Source organism: Entelurus aequoreus, linkage group LG02, assembly GCF_033978785.1.
Source record: "Entelurus aequoreus isolate RoL-2023_Sb linkage group LG02, RoL_Eaeq_v1.1, whole genome shotgun sequence".
In the NCBI taxonomy this organism is placed as follows: Eukaryota; Metazoa; Chordata; class Actinopteri; order Syngnathiformes; family Syngnathidae; genus Entelurus; species Entelurus aequoreus.
In genome coordinates, this window is record NC_084732.1 from 10,081,316 (window position 1) to 10,101,916 (window position 20,601).

Here is a 20,601-nt window from a genome sequence, read left to right on the forward strand (position 1 = left end):
TAATTAATAGCTGTGGTCTTACATGAATAATAAATGAACCCACGCATCGCAACAGTAATACAATAGACATAGTCCTTGTCCGGGGTGTCACCACCTCCAAAGTTATGGTACTCTTGTACACTAAAGTAATGTCCGATCATTACCTCATAAAATTTGAATTTCTGACTCATTGTCAACAAGTAACTAATAACCAATGCTATAACAGGCACAACATTAATGCTGTCACAAATACGACTCTTGCTGGCCTACTGCCTTCGGTAATGGCACCATTCCCAAATTATGTGGGCTCTATCGATAACCTCACTAACAACTCCAACGATGCCCTGCACAACACCATTGATAGTATTGCACCGCTAAAGCTAAAAAAGGCCCCTAAAAGGCGTGCCCCCTGGTTTACAGAACAAACTATAGCTCCTAAATTATCACGTAGAAAGCTGGAACGCAAATGGCGTGCAACTTAACTTGAGCTTTTCCATCAAGCATGGAGTGATATTTTAATAACTTATAAACACACCCTCACCTTAGCTAAAACTAATTACTACTCCAATCTCATCCGCTTCAATAAAAACGATTCTAAATATTTGTTTAGTACAGTAGCATCACTAACCCAACAAGGTCTTCCCTCAGAAGCTCCACCCACTCGGCTGAGGACTTTATGAAATTATTTATGAAGAAAATTGAACTCATTAGAAAGGAGATTAATATACAATAGATAATACGTCCTAGCTCCAACTTGGTTCTAATAACGCAGATATGAATGTATGTACGACGGATATTGCCCTCCAAAATAATCTCTCTCCTTTGGAAGAAAAAACATTAGAGGAACTCCTGCGGCGTGTAAAAGTGACAAAACAAACACAATTTTTACTTGACCCAATCCTGGGAAACGTATCAAAGAGCTGTTTGTAATATTAGGACCATCAGTGCTAAATATTATTAACTTATCATTTTCCTCTGGTACTGTTCCCCTAGCATTCAAAAAAGTGGTTATTCATCGTCTGCTCGAAAGATCTAACCTTTATCCTGACCTGCATGGTAAACTACCGACTGGTGTCCCACCTTCCCTTTATCTCAAAAAATTGTTCACAGCAGCTAAATGAACACTTAGCGTCTAACAATCTCAGTCTGGTTTCAAGGCAAATCACTCTACGGAGACAGCCCTCACAAAAATTACTAATGATCTATTGCTAATTGTGGATGCTGATGCCTGATTGTAGCTGAGATCGGCTCCAGCGCCCCTTGCGACCCCGTAGGGAATAAGCGGTAGAAAATGGATGGATGGATGCTGATGCATCATCTATGTTGCTGGTACTTGATCTGAGCTTTGCTTTCCATACCGTCGATCATAACATTCTATTAGAAAGTATCAAAACAGGTATTGTTATTTCAAACTTAGCCTGTTCTTAGTTTAACTCTTATCTTACAAAAAGAATGCAGTGAGTCTCTCATAACAATGTGACCTCGGAGTATGTTAAGGTAACGTACCGAGTTCAACAGAGTTCGGTTATTCATCTACATCAGGGTTCCCCAAACTACGGCCCGCGGGCCGGATCCGGCCCCCCAGCATCCAAAATCCGGCCCACGGGAAGTCCCAAGTTAAAAAAAATGGTTTTAATTTTATTTTAAATTATTATTATTTATTTTTTTCTTAATCCATTTTTTACCGTTTGTTACTCTCGGTGTCTCCTAGCCGCTCAGGCAAATCATATTGTCTAAAAATAAATTTAGCCCCATCAATAATGTGACAATGTTAAATGTTGATGAACATCAATGTTAATTGATGTTAAATGACAAAACGGATTAACTCGCTGGAATATAAAGACAATGTATATATATATATATATATATATATATATATATATATATATATATATATATATATATATATATATATATATATATATATATATATATATATATATATATATATATATATACAATGTATATATATATATATATCCATCCATCCATCCATCTTCTTCCGCTTATCCGAGGTCGGGTCGCGGGGTCAGCAGCCTAAGCAGGGAAGCCCAGACTTTCCTCTCCCCAGCCACTTCGTCCAGCTCCTCCCGGGGGATCCCGAGGCGTTCCCAGGCCAGCCGGGAGACATAGTCTTCCCAACGTGTCCTGGGTCTTCCCCGTGGCCTCCTACCGGTTGGACGTGCCCTAAACACCTCCCGAGGGAGGCGTTCGGGTGGCATCCTGACCAGATGCCCGAACCACCTCATCTGGCTCCTCTCGATGTGGAGGAGCAGTGGCTTTACTTTGAGCTCCCCCCGGATGGCAGAGCTTCTCACCCTATCTCTAAGGGAGAGCCCCGCCACCCGGCGGAGGAAACTCATTTCGGCCACCTCTACCCGTGATCTTGTCCTTTCGGTCATGACCCAAAGCTCATGACCATAGGTGAGGATGGGAACGTAGATCGAGCGGTAAATTGAGAGCTTTGCCTTCCGGCTCAGCTCCTTCTTCACCACAACGGACCGATACAGCGTCCGCATTACTGAAGACGCTGCACCGATCCGCCTGTCGATCTCACGATCCACTTTTCCCTCACTCGTGAACAAGACTCCTAGGTACTTGAACTCCTCCACTTGGGGAAGGGTCTCCTCCCCAACCCGGAGATGGCACTCCACCCTTTTCCGGGCAAGAACCATGGACTCGGACTTGGAGGTGCTGATTCTCATCCCAGTCGCTTCACACTCGGCTGCGAACCGATCCAGTGAGAGCTGAAGATCCTGGCCAGATGAAGCCATCAGGACCACATCATCTGCAAAAAGCAGAGACCTAATCCTGCAGCCACCAAACCAGATCCCCTCAACGCATTGACTGCACCTAGAAATTCTGTCCATAAAAGTTATGAACAGAATCGGTGACAAAGGGCAGCCTTGGCGGAGTCCAACCCTCACTGGAAACGTGTCCGACTTACTCCCGGCAATGCGGACCAAGCTCTGACACTGATCGTACAGGGAGCGGACAGCCACAATCAGACAGTCCGATACCCCATACTCTCTGAGCACTCCCCACAGGACCTCCCGAGGGACACGGTCGAATGCCTTCTCCAAGTCCACAAATCACATGTAGACTGGTTGGGCAAACTCCCATGCACCCTCAAGGACCCTGCCGAGAGTATAGAGCTGGTCCACAGTTCCACGACCAGGACGAAAACCACACTGTTCCTCCTGAATCCGAGGTTCGACTATCCGGCGTAGCCTCCTCTCCAGTACACCCGAATAGACTTTACCGGGAAGGCTGAGGAGTGTGATCCCACGATAGTTGGAACACACCCTCCGGTTCCCCTTCTTAAAGAGAGGAACCACCACCCCGGTCTGCCAATCCAGAGGTACCGCCCCCGATGTCCACGCGATGCTGCAGAGTCTTGTCAACCAAGACAGCCCCACAGCATCCAGAGCCTTAAGGAACTCCGGGCGGATCTCATCCACCCCTGGGGCCTTGCCACCGAGGAGCTTTTTAACTACCTCAGCAACCTCAGCCCCAGAAATAGGAGAGCCCACCACAGATTCCCCAGGCACTGCTTCCTCATAGGAAGACGTGTCGGTGGGACTGAGGAGGTCTTCGAAGTATTCCCTCCACCGATCCACAACATCCGCAGTCGAGGTCAGCAGAACACCATCCGCCATACACGGTGTTGACGGTGCACTGCTTCCCCTTCCTGAGGCGGCGGATGGTGGTCCAGAATCGCTTCGAAGCCGTCCGGAAGTCGTTTTCCATGGCCTCGCCGAACTCCTCCCATGTCCGAGTTTTTGCCTCCGCGACCGCTGAAGCCGCACACCGCTTGGCCTGTCGGTACCCGTCTGCTGCCTCCGGAGTCCCATGAGCCAAAAGAACCCGATAGGACTCCTTCTTCAGCTTGACGGCATCCCTTACCGCCGGTGTCCACCAACGGGTTCTAGAATTACCGCCACGACATGCACCAACTACCTTGCGGCCACAGCTCCAATCAGCCGCCTCGACAATAGAGGTGCGGAACATGGTCCACTCGGACTCAATGTCCAGCACCTCCCCCGTGACATGTTCAAAGTCCTTCCGGAGGTGGGAATTGAAACTCTCTCTGACAGGAGACTCTGCCAGACGTTCCCAGCAGACCCTCACAATGCGTTTGGGCCTGCCAGGTCTGTCCGGCATCCTCCCCCACCATCGCAGCCAACTCACCACCAGGTGGTGATCGGTAGAAAGCTCTGCCCCTCTCTTCACCCGAGTGTCCAAAACATGAGGCCGCAAATCCGATGACACAACTACAAAGTCGATCATGGAACTGCGGCCTAGGGTGTCCTGGTGCCAAGTGCACATATGGACACCCTTATGCTTGAACATGGTGTTCGTTATGGACAATCTGTGACGAGCACGAAAGTCCAATAACAAAACACCACTCGGGTTCAGATCCGGGCGGCCATTCTTCCCAATCACACCTCTCCAGGTTTCACTGTCGCTGCCAACATGAGCGTTGAAGTCACCCAGTAGGACAAGGGAATCACCCGGGGGAGCACTTTCCAGTACATAGTATATATATATATATATATATATATATATATATATATATATATATATATATATATATATATATATATATATATATATACATACAGCCCGGCCCCGGGCCAAATTTTTTTAACCCAATGCGGCCACCGAGTCAAAAAGTTTGGGGACCCCTGATCTACATGCTGCCGCTAGGTGTCATCATATGCAAATACGGTGTTAGCTTTCACTGTTAAGATGATGACACCCAACTCTACATGCACTTGATTGTAGTCACCTGGAGGCGTGTCTAAATGAAATTAAACAATGGATGTCCAGCAACTTTTTGCATCTTGACGCTAAGAAAACAAAAATGCTGATTATCGTCCTGCTAGACACTGGTACCGAGAACCAGCCGATCACCTTCCCCCCTCCCACAGGTCTGACAGTTCATTGTTGTATGTGCCTGGAAGGGTTGTCTCTTCACATTAAGGTTACTTTGCGGGAAAGACTCTCACACACATTTGTAATAATTATGTCTCTACAAGACCTTTTGTACTGAGCAACCTTGACAAAGATGCATGTGACCTCTTCATCACTGTAGTACAGCTAAGTCGCAATAAGTTCCATTTCTGGTTCTGTGGTTACCGTCACATTATTTCTCTAGTCCCCTTCACAGAGGGGAAGGGATTCATACGGCCCCATTCCCAGGTGAATCTCTAGGGAGAGGAAGAGGGGGGGTTAGTCATTTTGCAATGCAGTCTGCATAAAAATGATGGAAAGCATCACTCTACGTAGCAACTGAAGCTGTGGTCAAAGTTGGAATTGCCACAAAACTCATCTTAGGATATTCAACACTCTACTGCCATTTGGCGGCTAAAGTGGATAGTGCACCTCCTAATTTGTCACGTTTTATTTGTCAGTTAAACCGCGACAAACGGGGACATACCCAGTAAATCCTGTTCCTGCAGTACCCTTCTGTAGTCACTCAAAATAGGAAAATACAAGGCATTAACTTTTCTATTTGTGTACAGCTCCACTAATGGACATTGGAGTGTTACTTTCAAAGGCAAAATTTAAGTATTGCTAGAAACATAATTGTATATGGGACTTTCTTGCATTAAATTTATAGTACATGTTCCAAACAGAAAAAAGCATAAAACACCACCAGAATTAGAGATATTACAAGTCAAAGTGATGAAGCTTAGTGTTACGCTCATGACTTGGTGTAACTAAACATTACCCTATAAGATGAAGGCAATTGCATTTTATTGATATCTGAAATGTATTCAATGTTTATAAATTAATGTTTAAATATACTAAATGTAAAAAGGGAATAAATATTAAAAATAAGATCATTATATGAAATCTAGTTTGGTTACGCCATCATGAGCGCAACACAATGTTGTAAAAGTTTCAACTACAATTCTAAATAAGATGTCAAAAGCAAACTGAAATCAAATACACACAGCTTAAAGATTGATCAATACCTATTTAAATTTAGTAATACATAAATATGATGATATATCAAAATATAAAATAAATATACCTGAACAGAACGCTCATGATGGTTACACCAAAAAGTAACGCTATGAATCGCGTTTTTCCAAGTTTTTGGGGCATTATATTGCTATTTCCAAGCATCTCCTTTTTATTATTGTTGATTTTAAATGGTCAAACTAATGCATATTATATATGCATGCCCTAGTAAACAAAAAACATTTCATATTTATTTTGATTGTTACATTTTGAAGAACATGTGTGCAGGTGGGTGGGAATGTACCCATTACCAGAGCTGTACACATTTGGATGCGTTCATAGTTTAAGTCTTGCGAAATATGCATGATTATATTTTGAGAGTTCAATTTAAGGTTGTTTGAATTTTAAAGTTGAACTATACTTGTTTGCCTGTCAGCATGGTTACACAATAACTGATCTCATGCAATTTTTAATACAAAAAAAGCAATTTAAACTGTAGGGCACTTTAATTAAATTCTATGGAAAAATGACCTAACCCTTGGCATGGGCCTATGCTCTTAGTTATTTAATGTTCTTTACTGCCACGCCCATTCATCCCTTTAATCCCAGCAACCCTTCACTTATACCATACTCAATTTCTCCTCTCCCTCCAAACTCTCACTTGATTGATTTTGCCTGTCGGAACAGGCGTTAAAAATGCCCTTTTGAGATTCTTTATTAATCCCAGAAAGGGGAATTTGTCTCTAAGGTGCACACACACACACACGCCCAGAGGGGTGAGAAGTTGCTGTATCAGGAAAGTTGGGAGTTCGATGCCTGGCTAGAGGACAACTATGCTAATAGGATGAGGAGCAAAATGGCCTGTTCAGTAACAAGGCTGCTCACACAACATCTGTGCACATGTGTGAAGAATTGACAGTTCCAAAACGGGATGAAATAAAGCACAAAGGATTGTTTGAAAAGCTTTTTGCTTCCCTTTATCTTCCTTGTTCTACTTGTTCTTCCACTCTCTCTAATTTTCACTTTTTCGATTTCCTGCCTCTCTCTCATTTTCGATCACCTACAGTATCTCCCGCTTCTCCATTTCCCCATCTCAGTGCATCTTCTCTCGGCCGGCTTTCTCAGCTTTTTCATCTCAGTTCAAAGCCGCAGCAACCGCAGCAGCCAGCTGGAGATGTTGTGTTTGTGGGATGAACTGGCAGGGAGAATTTCAGGAAACATTCCTTTTAATGTTGTTGAGTGCAAACTCGAAATATATGTTGGACAATCTCAGATACTGTTGGCCTAAAATCTGTATAGCAATATATATTGCAGCCTCTTGTGATAACAATATATATAACTAGATAGTATTTGGTACATAAATGATAAGATCCATAAATGTGGATGCATATGCAAAAGTGCAATATATTTATTTGTACAGTAATCTATTTATTTATATCTGCACCTTATTGCTCTTTTATACAATCATGAGCTAATGCAACAAAATGTTGTTCTTATCTGTACTGTAAAGTTCAAATTTGAATGACAATAAAAAGGAAGTCTAAGACTAAGTCTAAGAGAACCATTTTAAAATGGGCTACAAAGGCTCCAAATTTAGGTGATGACATGTGCAGTAACATTGCGTCTTTTCCAATTATATTATTTTCACAAAACTATTATTAATCTACTTATTACTTTACTAGTTATTTTGTTATAACACAATATTATCTACACTTCTGTTAAAATGCAATAAGCACCTATTTGTTGTTGTTTGCATAAAAAAACATTAGTTTTAGATACTACGTACACAATTTGTATCGTTCTAATACTAGGGGCAGAACAATGTTCATACTGGTACTTGACATTTTCAGGACCATTATATGATTACATTTTTGATCATAACTCTAATGTGACAAAAACACAAATATGGCAGTGTAACAATATCAATTAATATTATTATACAATGTCCTTATTCCCTTTCATTACATACACAGAGCCTGATTTACTAAGATCTAAATACCTCGCACTAAACAGCCTGTGCAATCTATAAAATAGCGTGTACTAATAGTGGGCGTGTTGCGTGCGATCTACTAACACTTTGTGTGCAATTATAAAGTGGCTCAGACCATCCTATTTAAATGAGGATTTTGAGTGTACTATACGGGGCATCACCACAGAGAAACTCTCATTTACTGCACATTCATGGTGAAAAAAATTTGAAAACTATTGATGAAGGAAAAATGTTTTTTTTGTGTGGTTTTTTTATGTATATTATGTGAAAAAATAGCGTTTTAAAAATATTAAATGACACCAAAATGCAACAATTTAACTTGTTTTAATCAGCCCCTTGAGTCATCTAACAGCTATACAATTATAAAATGATGTTTCTGAATAGACAGTGTGTCTTTTTTTATTTTTATTTCTGACCGTCCAAATATGTTGACACACAAAAGTGGGACGGAGGATTCTCTGTCCATCATGTGTTTTTGCTGCACAAGCTCTCCGCTCTCACAGCCGTGTGTGGAAATGTGTCATGGGCGCATCCTTTTCAAACATGCTAATTAAAAATCTTGTTTAGGTATGCCATACCAATGGGGTATATAACTATTGGATGATACCCTTGTGGGTGCCATTTGATGGCTACTGCACTGTATGCTGTGTTATGTGGATTTTGATAAAAACTGTTGCATTTTATATACTTCTGCACTTTAAATGATGTTGCTAAAATATTGTAACTTGACCGTCCACTGATTTGTAACTCGCACTTTCTCTATGTATTGCACTTGTATTTTAAATTGCTTTTTTTAATTTAAATTTTGTAATGTATTTTTAATCTTGTGTAATTTTAATTGTAGATGTTAAATGTGCCATACAAGGACTACAGATGGTAATTAGCATGGTGCTAAATCTGGTCCAACCATATTTTTAATGTAACTGCACATTGTCCTTCAAATAAACAAATACAAATACAAAATACAAAATGCAAAACAGTGATGAGAATTGATAAATCAATCAGCATTTTCTCTTCCCAGTAATGTAGTAGGCTTTTTCGATGTTTATGCATATATTTTGCATATTAATGATGACAGAGAAGCAAACTGGATTCTACTTATTCTGCTTACTTAACAGATGCAATTTACTTTGCGCACATTTCGTAGATCATCTTTGCATGTGCTATCAAGTTCGGACGTGTTTTAGTATATGCAAACCTTTAGTAAACCAGGCCCAAAATGTATCATGAAGTCAATAGTGCAAAATAACTAAACAAAAGCAAAACCTACTTTTGCCTCTTATTTCCCAAGTTTGTAAACAAAAACGATTTTGTAATAATAAGAAAATATTGATCTATTTACTGTAGTATCGATAATATACTGATACTATACTTATCGTTACTGTCGATATTTATATCAATAGCTCACCCTTGTTCATGTTCAAGAACTCTAGCTTAGTGGTTAGCTATGTATGCTTTTTTGTATCCTCCTACGGTGTGTTGTAGCATGTTTAGCTACAGTATATCTTATCCTTTAGTCCTCCAGTGACAATGGTACTTGTAAGAAACGTAATTTATTTGCCGCCATGGAGGCCATGATTAGGGATTAAAAAGCGGCTTCAAACTGTGGAGGGACATTAGCCATTAGCTCACTAGTGAGGACACTTCATTGCATTGAGGACGCCTTCATTCCCTTGTCGCTGTCAGATTTGTGGGACAAAGCTAGAAGGTGTCAACATACACTATCGCAATATAACTATCGTATTAAAAGCTCTATCGGGAGCCACATTTATATCATTTATATTGTATATTGTCTAAATCGCGCAGCCCTAATCTCAGGTTTATTTTAGTTTAATGGATTCATTTTTATATAATACCTTTGTGTTTGTTGAGGACAAAAGTAGCTCTGGAATTAAACCAGAAGTTAAAAATTTGTTATTTTCAGTGTCTTGAGGTAATTTTGCCTCGGCCATGATTGGTGAATGTTATTTCAGCCCACAAGGATAACTTTTTACTGCACTTTTACACGATACCATTGCTTATGATTTGATCTGCTTATGGGATTGTTGTCTTTGACACATTTCCCTCTTTCAGTTTCATGTTATATTAGCATAGAAATGAACACGTTGAGGCTTATATATCCATGTTTTTATATAAAACATTTTTATGCAAAAGCTGTTTTTCAGGGCGGAGAAAAATTGCTACACAGAAACATATTTTACAAAACACAAATTACTGTTATCAGCCATTTTTAGCACCACAAATGTAAATGTTATTTTTTTGCAGTCATCACTGTATGCTCGATATGTATCAAGCTCTCTGCTTGTAACACAAAATATCCTGCTTGGTCGCTGTTGCCAGTTAAACTAAAGTGAATGATAGAGTAGATGGATGGGAATTTGAAGGACACTTTTGGCAGTTAATGGATATTTAAATGCATCTCAGTTTGATCTTTATTCATTGTTTAAACATGCAGTGTTGATAGTGATAATCAACAAAGCGGACATGCTCTCCATGCTTTTTATCAGACAGCGTCCATGTAGTGTATTGATACTTGAAAACATGTACAATGACTTTTACTGAGACTGTTTATAATTAATTGTAAAATTAATGAACACATTTTGAATTAGATTAATCCCACTTTTGAATTTGTATTATCAAGATTACCGTAATCACGGGTTATTACTCGCTTGCATAATTTTTATGAAATCAAAATAGACCCCACAATTTTTACACAAATGTAATTTACCAGGAGAATGCCACACAGGAACATTAAAAAAATATTTTTGCTTAAGTAACAGTTTTATGTCAAGTTCAGTCAGGAGGTATTTTGGAGTGAAATCTATTTGCACTGACGTAAGCATCGACCTGATCAATCACCATAAAACAACCTGCGCCGCCTTTCGGGTGATATTTTTTGTGCTAACTCTGTAGTTTTGACAGTCCTAAAAATGCGTAAGTATGCATTATCTGTGTGATCCCTTATTGACAATTACACTTTAGCATACTCACCAATCTTGAGACCTCCGATTCCGGGAGGTGGGGGGTGGGGGTTGGGGTGGGGCGTGGTTGGGGGCGTGGTTAAGAGGGGAGGAGTATTTTTACAGCTAGAATTCACCAACTCGAGTATTTCATATGTATTTCATATATATATATATATATATATATATATATATATATATATATATATATATATATATATATATATATATATATGTATGAAATACTTGACTTTCAGTGAATTCTAGCTATATATATATATATATATATATATATATATATATATATATATATATATATATATATATATATATATATATATATATATATATATATTTTATTATACATATAAATAAAATAAATACTTGAATTTCAGTGTTCCGGAGGCTATCCAGTAGATGGCAGTATTGTCCTGTTTAAGAGTGTCACAACATTGCTGTTTACGGCAGACAAACTGCTTTACGGTAGACGAAAACGTGACTGCTGTTGTTGTGTGTTGTTACCGCGCTGGGAGGACATTAATGAAACTGCCTAACAATAAACCCACATAAGAAACCAAGAACTCGCCCTCGATCATTCTACAGTTATAACGTGATTGGGCAAGCACGCTGTTTATATCGTGGGAAAGCGGACGTGAAAACAGACTGTCGCCGCTGTCCCCACTCAGGTCCGCATGGAGCTGGAGGGGGCGTGGCCTCCAGCTTCGGCTGAATTCCGGGAGTTTATCGGGAGAAAATTTCTTCCGGGAGGTTATCGGGAGAGGCGCTGAATTCCGGGAGACTCCCGGTAAAACCGGGAGGGTTGGCAAGTATGCACTTTAGTGTGTATATTACCTTTACAACTGGGTTTGGTTTGGTTCCACGTTCCATCTGTAGTGCAGCGTAAAACACTGTGTCCAAGTGTAGGCGGCTCCATCAGGAGACCCGGGTTACAACGGTAGGCCACAGTGTGGTTAAAGGTGAAGTCCAGTCCCAAATAGACGCCGTTGGCTATTGGCCCCGGATCTCCACAACTGATCACTACATGGGGTGCAAGAACATAAGGTTATGATCCTCAATCCTTGTTTTAGTGATGAAACAGATGTATTTGGTTTATGGGAGAAGAGGCATTTAAATTGTTGGTTTTAAGCTGAAAATCTACGATACCCTGATTTGAACAATTTTGCTATCCCTATATTTTCCACTTATGTTATTATTTGTTCCTTCCTGACACTCAACCATGTCCTCCTACTCAACATTGTCAAAAATTGGTGCAAACAGACACAATCTGAGACTAACTGCATTTTCTAATCAACTCAATCTCCCACCAGTGCAATCTGGAGGTTGTCCTGTCCACGTCCCATTTGTTGTGCAGTGTCTGGTGGTCAGGCCTGATGTTTTGAACCCTTCCCAGCATGCGTAAGCCACTGAGCTGCCGAAGGTGATGCCATCATTGAAGACGATTCTGCCGTGGGCCGGGGTGCCTGGGTTGCCACAAGATACAGCTGAGGAGTAAAGACAATTGGCGATTAATCATTGTGACAATGTCAGTGTCTTGCTGTCACTCAGGGCAGATGAACTGTATAGTCTGCAATAATGAGATTATCACAGGAGCCAGATGGAAATAACAATAAATATGGACTTGAGGTAGAAAGGCTGATTAATAATTAAGGGTTTTTGGACAGAATCCCAGCACTGAATAGCAGACGGTGCAATATTTTTAACAGTGAGCTGGAGGCTAGCACACCAACAGTGCCCACAGTGTTTTTGAACTACTCCTTGTTGGTTTATACTGAAATAAAAATATTAAGGTGGCCGAGAAGGGTCACTACAAATACAAATACGACAAAACAACAACTATAAGACGCAACACAAGCCATAACATAACAACTTTCAGCCAGAACACCATTACAAAAGCCACTGCAAATGCAAACGCTGCAACACAACAACATAAAGCCACAACTAGGCCTGGGCGCCTTTCATATTCGAACCGTTATGGTACCAATTACCGGTACCTGGGAATTGATTCCGGTACTCAACGGTACCAACATTTGGTACTGAGGTGTGTGTTCATGTGTTAATTAATTATAACTTACATGTGTGTTCATGTGTTAATTAATTATTGTTAATTTGTTTAACAATAAAAGGCATTTAACAGTGAGCGGATTACAATGACTGTGCTGTCCAGTTGTTGTACCTTGATTTCTTACACTTTTTAGTCTCATTTGCAAGTATTTAGACTTAGACTTAGACTTAGACTTAGACTTCCTTTTTATTGTCATTCAAATTTGAACTTTACAGTACAGATAAGAACAACATTTTGTTGCATTAGCTCATGGTAGTGCAGGATAAAAAATCAATAAGGTGCAGATATAAATAACAATATTACTGTACAGATAAATATATAGCACTTTTGCATATGCATCCACGTTTATGGATGTATGTTATATTGTCTTTATATTCCAGCGAGTTAATCCATTTTTGGGAGGAATTGAGGGTATTGCCACCTGCATTGTATACCTGCATTGTCCTTTCCATCATTGTAACTGAGCTACTGTGTTGAACAATTTCCCTTGTGGATCATTAAAGTTTGTCTAAGTCTAAGTCTAAGTATTATTATGATGCGTTCAAGAGTCTTACGGCCTGAGGGAAGAAGCTGTTACAGAACCTGGAAGTTCTGCTACGGAGGCTGTGGAACCTCTTTCTAGAGTCCAGCAGTGAAAACAGTATTTGGTGGGGGTGGGAGGAGTGTCTGCAGAATTTCTGAGTCCTGGTCAGGCAGCGGCTTTTTGTGATTGCAATTCCAAGATGTTAAATGGCAGTAGTTCATATGCTACATTGTGTTGCCTAGTCAGAGAGTAGTATTTGCAATTAAGCTGAATCTAGTTTTAGCCCTAAAAAAAGTCAAGAAATCATAAGTATTGTACTTATCGCACACCAGCTGTTTGATAGTAATGTGCATCTTAGTTGTCGTTTTCATTACCAAATTTGGAGGAGTTGAAATCGCCGTGTAAAATCACTAATGCCAGTAATAGCATGTCCCTGCAAAATGTAATGTAAATCAGTACTTATCTAGCGCATTTTGAAAAGCCATACTGCACGTTTGAATGTTTTCTGTCAGGCATACTTCCTTTGTTGTCATGGAAAATTGCAACATTACCGAGAGTCCGCTCTGAGTGCTGCTTTAGGGCTTGTTTGTCCGCCAAGTGTTAATGAGAGAGGCAACAAAAATATCGATATATGACACTGTTTAAATTTACGTGACTCAATACATGATAGCATCTACGGTATTGGGTCAGGGACTAAAAAGTAACAACTTCGGTACCCATTCCTAGCCACAACACATCAACATAAAGACACACTACAATTACATTAAGCAAAATAAAAAGTGATGGACACAACAGTAGAGACAGCGAACAAAGTATTGCCGACATATCCAGTGCCTGAGGCAGAAAGTTGAGGAGGTATTAATGAATAAAGTTGAACAAGTAAGTGAGAGTAAGCTGTTAGCTGTCTAATGCCATTTCCGTTGTGGCTTTTTGTTGTTATGCTGTGGCATTTGTATTTGCTGTGGCTCTTGCAATCGTGTTGTGGCTGAAAGTTGTGGTGTTGTGGCGTTTGCAGTTGTTGTGACCTTTGACGGTCACTGTAGCAAAACTGGGTTGCGTAAACAACTGCGGACATGCACAATTATTGTACAGCAGTGTAAGTACGCTCGGTGTGCGACAGCGGAGAGAAGGGCGTACAAAGACGAAGAACAGGCCCAGAATGAGTGCACCCTCATTATTGTTTTGTGGAATCTTATCATAAGTTTTCCCGCATACGCTAGGCTGACCATATTCTGAAATCCCAAAAAGAGGACACATACCTGTATATGCGTGCCAAGGTGGGCAGCACGCCAAGGCCGGGACTAGGTGAACATTTGCCAATGATACTCGAACTTGCTTTATAAATAATATATTTTTTTAAATAAAGCATTTTTTCTCCTCTGTTGACAGCAGCTAGGAATTTTCAAAATGGGGTCCCACAGTAAATTTTTGGGGTCCCACTTTTTTGTAAGCGTTTTGAAAACAAATGACAAATGTATGCATTATCCTGTTACATCTCACATTCTATATTGTGTTTTGGAAAAAGGTTGTCATAAACGTTACTTAATTCATTAAAAAAGATAATACAAAAGAAAACAAATGTGTGTACATATGTAAATGTATTCAGTTATAAACATTCATTCACTTTCTTCTTTCCTTCATGGATCTAAACTTTACCGGTGCTGGTAGTTTTTTCTATGTTTTTATTTAATACGTTGTAGGTGTATTTATTTCAGTATAAAAGTGTAAAAAGTGTTTTGCTTCGGTCATGAAATGATGATAATGGTGTGCCAGGGCATACATATATTTTATATTTAACGCTTAAATCTCTGGAGTCTACATCAACTTCGGATCTATTCCTCATTTCAAAATGTTTTAGTTTTTTTGATGTTGTTTTTTTTGTTTGTTTTCTGCCCTTTTTTGTCAAACAAAACTATGTTTTTTATGGCAAGCACACAAAATATGCAAAATCTTCCACCAAAAATATTTTTCAAAGTGAATTATTTGATGTGAAGTAATCGGAACCTTTGGTAGGTCAATAATTCATAATAACATTGATTTTGATTCAATATTATGTTTTGAGCAATGACAGTTTGAAAGAAAAAAAAAACAGCTTTGTTTTATTAGTCAACATTGCAACTTTTTGTAAATTACATTTCACCTTTAAGCTTTTTTATTTCACTTTTGTTATGTTGTTGTTTATTTTAATAGTATTTTTAGAATGTGCCGTGGGCCTTTAAAACATTAGCTGTGGGCCACAAATGGTAAAAAAAAATATAAAAAAATGTATAATCTGCGTCCTTTCTGATTTCAATGCGTTAAAAAGACACAAAAAGTGCGTTAACGCCAACACTGGTTGACAGTTTAACAATAAGTCACACTTATATTCTGTAACATTCACAGTTTTGGAAAAAAAGTGCAGAGGTAGAAATATTCAAAATAACCTCTTGTATATAATCCAAACATTAATAATGCCTCAAAACAAGTTAATTAAATTTAAACAAAAAACAGCAGACGAGCTCTTTCCCTGCACAGCTGTTTTGTGCTTTGTAGTGTCGATATGGGCTTGTAGATCGTTGGCCCCTTTATTTGCCACAGATACATACGTTCCTGCTTTGCACACAGTGCATTCTGCTTTCCATGTGTTCACGGCCAGGACGAAAACACAAAATACTTTTCCCGCAAATCATCTGTGAAGTTGCATTTACATTTCGGCATTTCTTGTTCTCATGTCTCATCTCTCCACTCACTAGCTCTCTCGCTCTGTGTCTCAGCCCCTCCCTCACGAATGTTGCTACGTGCGCGCACCTTCAGTTTTGTTTTTTTTAACCCCTTCTTAACTTAACTCTGGACGTACATTGAAAATACACGCAACCCTAATTCAAAATGCCGGACATTTGAGGCATTTAAGAAAACCCGCCCGGACACCCCCGCAAAAGAGGACATGTCCGGGGAAAAGAGGACGTATGGTCAGCCAAGCATACACTTTGATCGATCTAGCTATGCGGGTAAACATAATGTTGTGCCTGGTGACTATAGGATCACAGAAAATACTAACAGCTTTAAAATACAAGCTGCTTATGTGGTTTTGGGGAAAACAAATGCTCAGGAACGTGAGGCCAGCAAATGTATTCAAATTGGACAATGTCTGTGCATATAATACAGACACAGAGTGGTGTTATTTTGTTATCCCCGCTGAGATCATGCTGTGTGAAGCATTAACATTGCTTCTTGGTTCCTGCCTCGTCAAATCTTTTTTCAGTGAGGAAACCATTTGGAAATATATGCCGACATTGTGCCGTTAAGTTAGAAAACAACATTTTTCAAATAGGACACGGCGCTCTAGGGAGAACTATAGCAACTGGCGATCCATGGAGTGACACTGAACATGAAAAGAACAGCGGAGAATTAGCAAGCCACCTTCACTAATGAGAGCATGCCAGCTGACATGCTTTGACAACTGAACACCTATTGATGGCAAACATCAATATGTTGCGCGACAAGGGAGGATGCGTGCACAGCTCTCTTTGGGTTGTCGGTTTGTGTAGACGTGCGTGTGGCCTGCCCACAGACAGGAGCAATATTGTGTATGGATGGATCCGCCTATGGATCTCTTTGTACGCCTCAGTGGTAGATGCCATAGTCTTTCGATTCAGCTTTCGAACACCATTAGCTTAATGACAAACAGACACAAAGAATTAGTGTCACACAAAGAAACACTTGGGCAACCTTACAAACCGAGATGTGTGTGTGGGTGAAACACTGCCGCAAAAAAGTGAGTTATCTATCTATCTATCTATCTATCTATCTATCTATCTATCTATCTATCTATCTATCTATAAACACTGAGTCGCTTGCCGAAAGCGGTGCACTAAAACATAGTTAGCTAATAGCTAGCTAGCGGCTAACATCTGTCCATAGTGTTTTATCTACTTCTAAATCACTAATCCTAGCCACCAAAGCCACAAATAAATTACTGTATGTTTCTTACTCCCTGCAGGCCGAGGAATAGCTAAACATGCTTCACAACACACCATAGGAGGATACAATAGCTCACCGCTAACAGCAAACTATAATACCAAGTAGTTGCGCCCCTGAATGTAAACAAAAAGGTGGGTCTACACAGATATCGATTGTAAAAATATCAAGAACGAGAGCCGTATGTAGTCAATACTTCATTGACTACATCAACATTTTTTATTAACCCAAAATCTTTTTTAATTGTCTTATTTTTATCATGTGTATAAACTCAGTAAATATGTCCCTGGACACATGAGGACCTTAAATATGACCAATGTATGACCCTGTAACAAATTGGTATCAAATCGATACACAAATTTGTGGTTTGATTGATTGATTGAAACTTTTATTAGTAGATTGTACAGTACAGTATATATTTCGTACAATTGACCACTAAATGGTAACATCTGAATAAGTTTTTCAACTTGTTTAAGTCGGGGTCCATGTAAATCAATTCATGGTATCACCCAAAATGTATGTAAAGTACCAAACAACAGAAAAATAAGTACTTCTTACATTTTAACAGAAGTGTGGATGAAACATGGTAAAACATAAAATAACCAGATATTTGCAGTGAATGAATAAATAGATAAAAAAATCAATTTTCTGACGCATGTCCCTCATAATTCTGACTGAAATAATACAATGTGAAATGACGCATACATCGGCAGCCAAATTAAAGGCCTTTGTAACCTGTTTGCTTTCTTACTACTAAAAGTGACATTTTCTAGTATTTTCACAATCTTATTAAAATTGGTCTTTGCTTGTAATGAGAATTGTATTTTTTACTTTTTTTTGTTAAAATAAAGACAATAATGCCATTTTTTGTAGTCCCCTTTATTTAGAAAAGTATAAAAAATATCTAAATACATTTTGGTACGGGTACCAACCCTAATCCTGACTATTTTCCCAATTCCTGCTACTAAAAACATCCTTACTGCTTGATTCTGCCACCATCATGCTTCTCTGTAGGGATGGTAGTGGCCTGGTGATTAGCGATGGTCAGAGAGTCTTTCAGGTGCACTTTAGCAAACTTTTACAAAGGAATAGCTTCCGTCTGGCCACTCTACCAAACAGGCCTGATTGGTGGATTGCTGCATACATGGTTGTCCTTCTGTAAGGCTCTCTTCTGTCCTTCTGTAAGCCTCTCTTCTCTCCACAGAGGAATGCTGTAGCTCTGACAGTGATCCTTGGGTTTTTGATCACCTCCCTGACTGGTACCTTCACCCCCGATTGCTCAGTTTAGTCGGCCTGCCAGCTCTAGGAAAAGTCCTGGTGGTTCCAAACTTCTTCCATGACAAATGATGGAGGCCACTGTGCTGATTGGGACTTTATCAGATTTGTGCATCGAGATAATCTGTCTCAGACGTCTATAGACAATTTATTCGACTTCCATCTTGGTTTGTGCTCCGCCATGCATAGTCAAGTGTGGGACCTTATAGATAATAAACAGGTGTGTGCCTCCCCAAATCATGTCCAACCACCTGAATTGGTGGACTCCAATTAAGCTGTAGTAACATTTCAACCTTGGTTAGTGGAAATAGGATGCCCCTGATATCACTTATTAGCTTCATAGCAAAGGCTGTGAATAATTATGTACAGTATGTGTGATTTCCTATTTTTTCATGTTTTAATCATTTGCAAACATTTCAAAACATTAACATTTTCACATTGTCATTATGAGGCACAGGTGTCAAACTCAAAGCCCGTGGGCCAAATCTGGCCCGCCACATTATTTTATGTGGCCTGCGAAAGCCTGGAAATTATATCCGTTGATAAAATGCTTAATCTTTTCTTACTAAATATATTTATTCTTTCCCTTTTGACATTAAAAATCATGTACTGCATGCAATTGCATATCTTTTAAAATAGTTTTTTTCCATATACAGTAAGACACTAAAACATTGAAAAGCAAACAAAAAAACCATTAAAACGACAAGATTTTACGGTAAAACAAAACTGGCAGCTCTGTTGCTTGAATTATACCGCTAAAAACAGTGGTATCGTTTTTCCATTCCATTCCATTTATTATATTTTTTGATATGCTGTAAAAAACCCACTGCTTTTACTGTAAATTTCTGGTGACTGAGCTGCCAGTTTTTAAAGTAAAATTAAAATATTTTTTTTGCAGTTTATGTAAAAAATATATTTTTAATGTATTATATACATACAAGTATATTCATATATTACTCATTGTTAAAAACGGCCCTCTATGGGCAACCATAACTGTGATGTGGCCCTCAATGAAAACGAGTTTGACACCCCTGTTATAAGTTATTGTGTGTAAAATGTGTAGGGCAAAAATGAAGTCCTTCCATTTTAGATTAAGGCTGTAACATAGCAAAATGAAAAAAAAAGTGAAGCGCTGTGAATACTTTCCGGATGCATTGTACATACAGTACATACACTATATTGTATGGCTATTTTTTTTTTTTCAAATACACTTTGGTTATAAGTGTGTAGAGTACCTTCTAAGCACATTCAACAATACTGTGATACTAATGACAACCATGATCATATTGGTGACAATAGCTGGGATATGACCTATCTTTGATTGATTGATTGATTAAAACTTGTATTAGTAGGTTGCACAGTGAAGTACATATTCCGTACAATCGACCACTAAATGGTAACACCCGAATAAGTTTTTCAACTTGTTTAAGTCGGGGTCCATGTAAATCAATTCATGGTATCACCCAAAATGTATGTAAAGTACCAAACAACAGAAAAATAAGTACTTCTTACATTTTAACAGAAGTGTGGATGAAACATAAAATAACCAGATATTTGCAGTGAATGAATAAATAGATAAAAAAATCAATTTTCTGATGCATGTCCCTCATAATTCTGACTGAAATAATACAATGTGAAATGACGCATACATCGGCAGCCAAATTAAAGGCCTTTGTAACCTGTTTGCTTTTTTACTTAAATTGATTCATGATACAGATATATACTATCAAATACTATCAAATATATACTAACGTCATAATACAGTCATCACACAAGATACTCATCAGAGTATATACATTTAATTATTTACATTATTTACAATCCGGGGTGTGGGATATAGAGGGGGTGGGGAGTGGTAGGT

At 39.2% G+C, this 20,601-nt stretch overlaps 1 protein-coding gene across 1 annotated transcript in view; it reads right to left on the reverse strand.

Moving 5' to 3' along the window:
- The window catches only part of LOC133630056 (CUB and sushi domain-containing protein 1-like), a 426,532-nt gene that overhangs the window by 50,412 nt on the left and 355,519 nt on the right, over positions 1–20,601 (reverse strand). The window contains exons 53-54 of the mRNA XM_062021303.1: positions 12,228–12,404; positions 11,755–11,940 (exon numbers count right to left, since the gene is read on the reverse strand). Of these exons, the coding sequence (XP_061877287.1) occupies positions 11,755–11,940; positions 12,228–12,404 (363 nt within the window). The remainder of the gene's footprint in view (positions 1–11,754; positions 11,941–12,227; positions 12,405–20,601) is intronic.